At 38.4% G+C, this 10,937-nt stretch overlaps 2 protein-coding genes and 1 pseudogene across 2 annotated transcripts; all 3 read left to right on the top strand.

The window, feature by feature from the left end:
• Window positions 1–1,720: 1,720 nt before the first annotated feature.
• Window positions 1,721–4,393, top strand: LOC125048367 (annotated as a pseudogene).
• A 1,078-nt stretch (window positions 4,394–5,471) lies between these two features.
• On the top strand, window positions 5,472–7,456 carry LOC125048366. The gene is made up of 4 exons (XM_047647029.1): window positions 5,472–5,552; window positions 5,796–5,886; window positions 6,553–6,686; window positions 6,859–7,456. Exons 1-4 carry the CDS (start codon window positions 5,472–5,474, stop codon window positions 7,348–7,350), a joined length of 798 nt encoding a protein of 265 aa, XP_047502985.1. The 3' UTR covers window positions 7,351–7,456.
• A 1,935-nt stretch (window positions 7,457–9,391) lies between these two features.
• Window positions 9,392–10,194, top strand: LOC125048190. The gene is made up of 2 exons (XM_047646760.1): window positions 9,392–9,471; window positions 9,629–10,194. The coding sequence occupies exons 1-2, from the start codon at window positions 9,466–9,468 to the stop codon at window positions 10,091–10,093; spliced, it is 471 nt and encodes a 156-aa protein (XP_047502716.1). The 5' UTR covers window positions 9,392–9,465; the 3' UTR covers window positions 10,094–10,194.
• Window positions 10,195–10,937: the final 743 nt, after the last annotated feature.

Raw genomic sequence — 10,937 nt, 5'->3', positions numbered from 1 at the left:
AATTATCAGTCAGAAAACGTGTTTCGATGTTGTTTTTCTGTTTACTTTACTGTGTTTTATATCAACTGTCTGTCCTAGAGATACCCTGAGATATTCAACCGGTGTTAAAATGATAAAAAACAACACTTATTTTACGGTTGTTGGGTAAGAGAGTTATCCTTACATTGTCAGCATTCTGTTGGTTTTCTTTAATCAGTCGTTACCCAGATGAAATCTAGATTTTCTAAGCCGATGAACAAAGCGATAAGGAAACGGGGAATCAGGTTCATGTTGCGTATCTGGGGCATTCCGATCTCAGGCGACGAGCCGTACAGGACTGGATTCCATATTGTATATTTATGATTGTAATGTTAATAGTAATACTGGTAATACCATCACTAAATCATTATTATTCGTTTTGTTCATATTAGATATGATTGTTTTCCTGTTCCCAAACTTGATTTCCTGTCCTCCCCCTAACTCTGTCGTTTGTATCTGTGCATGTGTATGTTTTATGTGTAATTTTCCTTTCTGTCTTCACTGAAATGGAATTGGAGTGAGGGGAAAAAATAAATAAAACACGAAAAGCCATGTACTTGATAATACCTGGAAGCTCATATCACTTAAAGCTAGACGGCAGGGGAGGGCGGACGGTAGAAAAATCCTGTTTGCAAGGCTACACTCACTACTTTACACACCTAATCTATTACAACAATGAATGTGAGTGTATATTTTACAATACAGTGTAGCACCTATATTCTGCTGTATTTGTTTTGTCTTGTCAGTGTGTATCTCGGTCAGTAATTTCGTTATCCGTGGCGGTAGTGCTATTATCGGTGGTAGAATCCCCACTGGCTCAAGCCAATGCAGATATTGGTGCAAGACTCCGGAGGGTCAAGCCTACTGCTGCGAGACGGTACACGAACCAGAGACACCTGTTGGCACTAAGCCACTCGATTGCCCATAAGTCCGTCCCACATGCCCACGTTTTCACGGTCCTCCCACTACCTGTTCCAACGATTACAAGTGTGCAAGCCTCGATAAGTGTTGCATCGACAGATGTTTAGGAGAACACATGTGCAAACCTCCTTCATTTTACAATAAGTATCTCTTTTACAGGAGGTTATTTTAGTCAAAGAATACGTGACAATTTTCCTATTTGAAATATGTTATTTATGAAAATATACTTTATATAATATTTTTTAATGCCCTAAGGCTTAATCTAATTCCATCAATCTTCTTATAATAATTTAATCGAACGTTTAGAAAGTCACTCTAACAATTATAGTCACTCTAACAATTATATGTGATATATAGCTGTTAACTATATTTGGGTTCAATACACAGTTTAATAAAATGGAATGTCCCTGAACATATGACAAAGGAAAGTTAGACCATCAGTTTAAATGTTAAGCTTCCATATCTACTTGATTATCCATCTGGTCTAAATTTCCATCACTCAAACGCAGAGTAAAGTAGTTCCCAGTAATTGAATTCATGTAAACGGTATCCTTTTGCCGGATGGTAGGCAAACAAAGAAGCGAAACAGGATTAAAAAGACTAAGAGAAGAAGGGAGTGAAGAAACAAATATCCGCTGCATAAAAATGTCTCACTATGAAATTCATCTGAGTGGAAGTTCCTTAAACATCATTGCACCTGGTTATCACTATCCGTTTCGTTACAAGGAAATGCAAACATAATGAGAATTATCGAGATTAGTCGCCTCTTTTTCTCTAGAACATGCAAGCTGGAGACTATGATGGCCTTGAGCATGTGATGGATGACGTCACAGAGGAAAAAACTGGTCTTAATGCCAACGCACAGTGGGGCCATCTCCAGGGATGCTAGTCCATTCCCGTTTAAGTATACTATTGACATTCAATTCCATCATCCTGTAGTATTTGTATTTTATAGCATACCTTTAATATGTTCCCCTTCTTCTAATTCCCTTCTTCTAATTCATAATTCCTTGAAAAGGATATGTTCTTCTACTTGTTCTATATTGTACATAGCAGTGGTTATCTCTGTTTAAGGATTTCGCTTTTCTTTTGGTTTTCGAGGTGTTGGAAGGTTGATGGGTGACGATTCGAAAACTGGTATGTGAAGAGATATAAAGAATAAAAACATGTAAAAGAAAAGGACATGGAAAGGACATGTTCTACACTGCATGAATGTAAAAATGGGAAGGAAAAGAAAAGGTAAACAAGAATGAAGACTGACGTCCCGAAGTTTGGAATGAAGGTGTACAAAACAAAAAACATAAGCATGTGTTATTATACTTTATTAGAGCTTGAACTGTGCTACAGAATCCCCTGTAATCTCACTCCCACACGAATATAATCAACAAACCAAATATCTGACTTACATTTGAGTTTTTATTCAATTAATTACTAATGTCAAAATGTCTAGTTGCATCAAAAGGAACCTTATGACCTTGTTTATACCTGTGTATAAACAAGAGTATTCGCTTACGATGGCCACACCCTGTTCTTCCCAGTATTTGCCCCCCCCCCCCTTCTAATCACTTTATTATTTTTTGTTTTCTGTCCATCCACCTCCTTCGTTTTCTTAGGATATAAATACAATCCACTAATATCCTAAAGCATAAACATTTCCCTCATGACGTTTAGGCTAGTACTGGAAACTGTGACGTCATCGAGTTCGAAACCCCATCTTCTCCAATAGTTCTTGTTCTCCGTCCATCCACCTCCTTCGCTTTCTTAGGATATAAATACGACCCACTCCTACAAATATTCGAAAGCAGACAAACAGTTTCACGACGAAAGGATTGGATGCTGTGACGTCATCGAGTTGATAACTTCAGTCGTCTCAAAGTCGTGCAAATCTGGACAAATCTGGAAATAAATAATAATTATTATTATTATCTTATAGTTACTGACAGCATTACCGTTACATCACTTTGAAAATTTTAATGTTTATGCTGATAGCAATGACGATGGCTTAATTAGCATCTCATTTTCTCTTTTCTTGGAATTTGTACCTTCTCGTATGCTTCTCGTATTCTTTTAAATTCTTTCCTTTATCTTTATTTTGGGGAATTGATTTGCCTTTGTAATTAATTCTCCTTTTCATTATTTATTTATTTATTTATTTATTAGGTTTTATTAGCATCTCATTTTTTATGCCGGAGGTGAAGTATTTATCATGCCTTTTTTTTCTACACTTTCGTTTCTTGTTTTTTTCATTGTCATTTTTCTGAGTCCTATTCTTAATTTGGGTTCTTATTCTCTGTCAAAAAAATAGCTTATTTATTATCTGATTATCAGTGCTAGATTAACTAAAAGGATATCAATCGTAGAAATAAAGATTGCCAATGTACTAGATTTGACAAATGATAGAGATGTGTATGTATATGTAAACATGATAATTTAAACATACGTGAATCTATATGTTTTAACCTTATACATACCTACATGCGGACATGTGTGTTTTAAGCACAGATGGATAGATAATTATATAGACAATCAGATAGATACTTCCCATATTTCACGCTGTTATATAATTATGAAATATCTTCTTGCTACTAGTGTGCAAGTGTGCATGATTTTCATTTCTTTAGTTAATGAAATAAGAAAGGAATCAAGGTAATTCGCAAATACAAAAACAAAAACAAAAAAAAAGGGAAACCGTACTCTGCATGATACCTGGAATCTCATACCACTTACCCGTCCCGTGATATCCGGATGGCGGCTGTATAAACCAGATCCTGTATAGAAGCGAGCCTGCTACTTCCACTTACCATTGCACAGCTCACCTCTTACAAACCACGGATGTAAGTGCTTATTCTAAGATAGGGAGTAACAACTATATTGTCTCATAATTAATATGATCAGATATTCATAATTTGTTGATAGTACTATCATATGTATATATCGGGCAAAAATTTCATAATCTCTTACAGAGCATTAAAGCCGTGATTGTGTGTTGCCTCCTGGTGGCTGTCTCCGCCGGAGTAGACCGAAATAGAGGTGGACGAGGATCCAACAGATTCCTTCTCGTAGGTTTTGGTGGTGTCCACGGAGGCGGTGTGTTTGGCGGCGGTATTCATGGTGTTGGAATTCATGGTGGCGGTATCCATGGTGGAATCGACGGTGGTAGTGCTATTATCGGCGATGGTGTTTCCACTGGTCCAAGCCAATGCAGATATTGGTGCAAGACTCCGGAAGGTCAGGCCTACTGCTGCGAAACAGTGCATGAACCAGAGACACCTGTTGGTACCAAGCCACTCACTTGCCCACAAGTCCGTCCCACATGCCCACGTTTCCATGGCCCCCAACAAATTGTTCCAACGACTACAAGTGCGCTGGCCTCGATAAGTGTTGCTTCGACAGGTATTTAGGAGAACTCGTGTGCAAACTTCCCTCATTTTTCAATAATCAGCTCCCCTTTTAAAGATGGTTATTACAAATAAGGAGGGTTTTTTTCGGTTGATAACGAAAGATGTGAAATCTGTGATTTGTAAATATTTATTTCTGAATAATAAATCCTTATTTGTCTAAACCTCCTTGTATTTCTTAGTTCCTGGCGTCTATATTATAATAATCAAATCGAACACGTAAAAAATATATTTATATATATATTTTTTTTCAAATAAAATCAAGTAGTAAATACCAAAAGAAACCACATAAGCCTTTTTTTTGTAGCGAGTTCATAGTAACAAATTTAGCGTCATACATATTCAAAACATACAATCTTTTTTTCAGCAATCATTTCTCATTTCAGAGCTGGTTATCTCGAGTGACTGAATATGGTTTCCGATTACTGACTGGGGATATGAAATCTGTGATTTGATATTTCTTATGGTATATCTATGGCGACAATGATTACTTATCCTTTTGTTTGTTTAGCTCTTTGATCCCCATTATACCAGCATATCTCGGAGGATTGTATAGAGTACCTTAAAAAAAAAAAAAAAAAAAAAAAAAACGTACATTTATCCTTGACAACCATTTTCCCTTTTAAAGATGGTTATTAATAACGGGTCAACGAATTCCCGATGCTAACGAGATATAGGAAAGCAATTTGTATATATCTAGTTTAGAAAATAAATATTTGTATATATAGATAGATGTGTGTGTGTGTGTGTGTATGTATACGTATATATATATATATATATATATATATATATATATATATATACGTTTATATTTATACGTGTATGTGTGTCTTGAACACTTTGCATTTTCTTAATCCTTCCTATTTGGTTATAATCAGATTGATATGAAATATACTAGCTTAATTTATCGCACTTTGAATGGGGTATATATGTGTATGTATCTATATATTCGCATATATCTGTAAATACATGTGTGAACAAATGTGCGTGTTTGTATGTATGTGTGCAAATATGTATATATATATGTAATATTTCCCAAACAGATATTCAGAAAACAATAAAAGATTTTACGAAAGTACATCAATAGATGGATAGGGGATAGCCACGAGGTAACTGAAGAGGAGAAGAAAAAAAATGGAATTTAGAAGGCGTCATCACAGTGACGCCATCAAGTGTGTAGCCAATGACGTCACAGAACAAAGAACAGGTCTTCGCGTAAAGTGTTGCCATCTTCAGGAATGTCTTTTCTTTTTCAAATTCATTCACTTCAGTTGACGCGTTGTGATCGCTTACATTGATTTTACATATAGAAATATATGAATAGCGCGTCACTTTATGCATACATAATCAATTCTTTCTTAAATTATTTTGAGATGCTTTATCACACTTTCTTTGTATCTTATTTCGGACAGCACATGCTTAAACTTCTGAATATTTTTCTGACAAATTACTGTGCAGTGGAATATGAATCTGCTGCAGCAACACAAGCTTAGCCAGACACAGATCTTCATAGTTATAAAGACACTGGTTAGTGGGACGTCATCGAATTGTAAAATACCAAGCAACCTTTCCTTGCACCCTCCCCCCCCCCCCCTCTCTCTACCTCCCTTCATTGTACTTGCGCGCTTCTCCCCTTCCCTCCCTCCCTATCTTCTTCCATTCTGTTTGTGCTCTCTTCCCTCCCTCAAACCCTCCTAGCCTCCTATCCTGCTTGTGCCCTTCCCCTTCCCTCTCTCCCTCTATCTTACTTGCGTGCCTCTACCCTTTCCTCCCTCCCTCTATCTCCTTCCATTCCGATTAAGCTCTCTTCCCTCCCTCCTCTCCTTCCTCCTCTCATTCTGTTTGTGCTCTCCCCCCTCCTTCAATTCACCCTTGCATCCTATCTTGCTTGTGCCCTTCCCCTCCTTCCCCCCTCCTTCAATCCTGCCCCCCCCCCCCCCCCCCCCCGGTGATTAAGCGAGGAGACTGTTTTGGTAAGGTGTGTGGCGATCTTAGCAGACATACATATTCAGTAAATTATCCTTTCTTTATTAAATGCTAAATCCTGTATAGCAGACCCGTATTAAACACTGATTTTCCTGCTGGCATTTTTCTTTCTCTCCATCTGCATTCTATCTATCATCTTATTCGGTGTTAAAAGGAAAGACGAATCGAGGTATTTGGCAAGAAGTGAACTGGAAAACCAAACACATTACCTGGAAATTCACGCCGCTAGCTTGGGATATCCCGACAGGCAAAGCGTACAGGTTAGGGAGAGGGGAGGGGAGGCGGGCGCCAGTTCCTGCATATAAGCGACGTTGCGTCTTCTACTCTCCACATTACACAGCTAGCCTCCAACCAACAATGAATGTGAGTACTTGTTGCAAGATGTCATACAGTTAATATGTTCAACTGTTTTAAGACATTCTGATGTTCATACCCTGTTGTGAACTTGTCTGAATATAAATTGGTTATAATTTTACTTTAACAACAGTAAACTAATATGCATTATGATCTATAATTTCGTTATCTCCCCTTGCAGAGCATCAAAGCCGTGATTGTGTGTTTCCTGGTGGTGGCCGTCTCCGCCGGTGTAGACCGAAGGAGAGGTGGACAAGGATCCAACAGATTCCTTCCCGGAGGTTTCGGTGGTGTCCATGGAGGTGGTCTCTTCGGCGGCGGTATTAATGGTGGCGGAATCCATGGTAGTGGAATTCATGGTGGAATCCATGGCGGTAGTGGTATTATCGGTGGTGGAATCTCCACTGGCTCAAGCCAATGCAGATACTGGTGCAAGACTCCGGAGGGTCAAGCCTACTGCTGCGAGACGGTCCATGAACCAGAGACACCTGTTGGTACCAAGCCACTCACTTGCCCTCAAGTCCGTCCCACATGCCCACGTTTCCATGGGCCTCCCACAACCTGTTCCAACGATTACAAGTGTGCTGGCCTCGATAAGTGTTGCTTCGACAGATGTTTGGGAGAACACGTGTGCAAACCTCCTTCATTTTTCAATAATCATCTCCCCTTTTAAAAGCGGTTATCGTTAAAAAGGAGTAATCGCTTTTCCATAACGGAAGATAGTAAATCTGTGATTTGTAGATATTTATTTTTGAATAATAAATCCTTGAATGTTTATACTTCCTTACATTTATTTGTTTCCTTCGTCTAGAAAACCGTAATCTGGTTGAATATTGATCTATCACTTTTTTTTTATATATATCAATGGTAGTTAATATACAATTAAACCATATAACCCTAGTTTTTCGTTGAACCGAATTCATTGTGACAAATGTAGGTGTAATAAGAATTAATATATATATATATTTCAGGCCTCTGAAATACAAATAATTTCTGATAAATATATAGTCGAAATGCATTAAGTCCATCCCTTGAGCTGTGGAAATTGTCTAAAATTTAACTACTAATTTATCGTATAAATGATGCATAAATCACTTGATTTTAAAGGTATTGTTTTCTGAATACATTACCTTAGGAATACAAAGGTATTTACATATGCGTATCCGTATATACTTGCGTTTTCATGTTTTCAAAAACACACGCACGTTTCTTTCAGTAAACATTTATATCCCAAGTAACGAATGGAATTTTCTGACTGATAATGGGCGTGAAATATGTTATATGATAATATTTTTCTTTATAGTAAATCAATGAACACTCAAAGAATTCTAAACTTGCTGATGCATGTTTCTTCATGTGATGTCTATTTTAACAACCGATCTCGAGGAGTATCTTAGAATTTAAAAAAAATAATCAATTATTTTCTTAATAATCATCTCCCCTAGGGCTAGCGAGTATACAAATGTTTGCATATGCTTTTATAATATACAAATATTCAGAAAATGAGAGAAGTTACAAAGCTACAACAGAGGGAGGGAGGATAGCCGGAGAAAAACAACAATGGGTGTCGTCACAGTTACGTCATCAAGTTCGTGGCCAATGACGTCACAGAATAAAAAAAACGGGTCTTTGCGTAAATGTTGCCATCTTCAGGAATCTCTCTTCCTCTTCTAATTCTTTCACTTGGGTTGACGAGTAATGCTTAATTGATTTTACTTTTGATAAGAAATATATGGTTATATTCACTTCTTTCATAACTAATCCGAAGGAATTTTATCGTAATACTATATCTGTATCTTTTTCTGCTTCTAAAAGATATGTATAGCGGAATATGAATCTGCTGCAGCAACCCATGTTAAACCAGACACAGAGCTTCATAGTTATACAGAAACTGGTTAGTGTGACGTAATAGAGTTCGGAAAATACCTAGTAACCCTTCCTTTCACCCTCCTCATTCCTGCCTCCTTCCCTGCCACCTTCTTCCTTCATCCATCCTGCCTGTAACCTGCCCCTTCCGACATTCCCTTCACCCATCCTTGATACCTCCCACGCTACGTGCAGCCTTCTCCCTTTCCTTCTCCCTATTTACTTCCATTATTTCTATACACTCTTCCCCGCCTCCCTTCCCCCACTCATTCCCTGTCGCCTTCCATTCTGATTGTGCTCCCTTCCCTCCCTCAACCCATCTCCAATATTGCTTGTACCATGCCCCTCCTTCCTCCCTCCTTCCATGCTGCTTGCACCCTCTTTCCATCCCTTTCTTCCTTCTTCCATCATGCGCCCGCTTTATCCTCCTTCCTTCTTTCATCATGTTTGCATTCTCCCCCTTCCTCCCGTCCATGATTAAGGGAAACATTGTTTACATCCTCGCCCTCCCTTACTCTCTCCTCCCCCATGATTGAATGACTGTTTTGGTAGGGCGGAATAGAGTCATCCTAGCAGATGTATAGGTAAATACTGATAATCATCCATTGTCAAATGCCATTTTGTAAAGCTGACCAGTATTTTCCAATTTTTTCCCCTTCCCTTTCCATGTATACATTTTATCACTGTCACTTTTTATTGTCATCAGTGAGAAAATGAAAAAAAAGGAATCAAAGTATTTCGCAAGAAATGAACTGGAAAAACATAAACAATACATGGAAGTTTACACCGTTGGCTTGGGACATCCCCGACTGGCGGAGAGGTTGGGGAGGGGGGAGGGGGGAGGGGTCTGCCACCAGTTCCTGTATATAAGCGACGTTGCATCTTCCATTCACCACATTACACAGCTAACCTCAAACCAATAATGAATGTGAGTACTTGGTGTAACATGCACTATTATATATATGTTCGACATTTTGTGAATTCATATTCTGTTGTGAACTTGACTATAAATCATATATATTAAAATTTAACAATAGTAAACCAATATGTATCATGATGTATAATTTCGTTATTTCCTCTTGCAGAGCATCAAAGCCGTGATTGTGTGTTGCCTCCTGGTGGCCGTCTCCGCCGGTGTAGACCGAAGAAGAGGCGAACAAGGATCCAACAGATTCCTTCCTGGAGGCTTCGGTGGCGTCCACGGAGCTGGTCTCTTCGATGGCGGAATCCATGGTGGTGGAATTCATGGTGGTAGTGCTTTTATCGGTGGTGGAATCTCCAATGGCCCAAGTGAATGCAGATATTGGTGCAAGACTCCGGAAGGTCAAGCCTACTGCTGCGAGACGGTGCATGAACCAGAGACACCTGTTGGTACCAAGCCACTCGATTGTCCACAAATCCGTCCTACATGCCCACGATTCCATGGGCCCCCCACTACCTGTTCCAACGACTACAGGTGTGCTGGCCTCGATAAGTGTTGCTTCGACAGGTGTTTGGGAGAACACGTGTGCAAACCTCCTTCATTTTTCAATAATCATCTTCCCTTTTAAAGGTGCTAATAAGAAGTCATCGGTTTTCCGGTTGATAACGGAAGATAGTAAATCTGTGATTTGTAGATAATTATATTTTGATAATAAATCATATATCTATATTTCCTTGCACTTGTTTAATCCCTATATTTAGATTATAATTAAATTGAACATATATATAAAGTATATTGACCTCATGCAACTATAAAAGCCTCCTTTATCCTATTGTGAATGACACTGGTTATCGCTGTTTTCAAAACTATGAAAGGTCTTGGGAAAATACGTGTTCACATATTCATACAGACATATGCACATGAATACGTACAAATGCGTGTGTATATGTACGAGTATATGTATATCTACATGTTTGCATGTCTTATTTCGAAAAGTGCAAACTTAATATCCTGAATCCGTTTCTGAAAAAGTACTGGGTAGTAAAATATGAATCTGCTGCAGCAACACATGATAAATCTGACATAGATCCTATTAAAGTAAAGTTAAAATCAATGAATGCTTAATTAGTAAAAGGGTTACTGCAAAGAATGTTGTTGGCTACTGTAACTAGGCAGTTCTTACAGTAATTCGCCCCCCCCCCCCCTCACCGTCTTGCCTACTGCCTTGAATTCCTTGGGAGGATGGCTTAGCTCACTCCATTGCCATAGGCCTGGACAAGACCCCTCTGCCGTTTGCTGTTTTTCTGTTAATTGTATTTGGTTGGTATTTCTTCCCTTTTGTTAAGATTAGGGCGATATATTACATTTTAGTAAAATACCGCATAGGTAGGAATTTCTTGTGTTTGTGTGTTTTGCGTATTTTGTTTATTTTGGCGAAGGCATAAATAAAGATTATTAACTGTAATTAATAC

This window comes from Penaeus chinensis, chromosome 43, assembly GCF_019202785.1.
Source record: "Penaeus chinensis breed Huanghai No. 1 chromosome 43, ASM1920278v2, whole genome shotgun sequence".
NCBI classification, from domain to species: Eukaryota; Metazoa; Arthropoda; class Malacostraca; order Decapoda; family Penaeidae; genus Penaeus; species Penaeus chinensis.
The sequence above is the reverse complement of the archived record's forward strand: the minus strand, read 5'-3'. Positions and strand labels throughout refer to the sequence as shown.

Bases quoted from the DNA above. Each gene is read 5' to 3' on its own strand.
- LOC125048366 (XM_047647029.1), top strand. From the start codon at position 5,472: ATGGAATTTAGAAGGCGTCATCACAGTGACGCCATCAAGTGTGTAGCC. The intron at 5,553-5,795 runs GTAAAGTGTTGC...ATTACTGTGCAG, and splicing joins AACAAAGAACAGGTCTTCGC to TGGAATATGAATCTGCTGCA. The intron at 5,887-6,552 runs GTAAAATACCAA...TCACGCCGCTAG, and splicing joins TAGTGGGACGTCATCGAATT to CTTGGGATATCCCGACAGGC.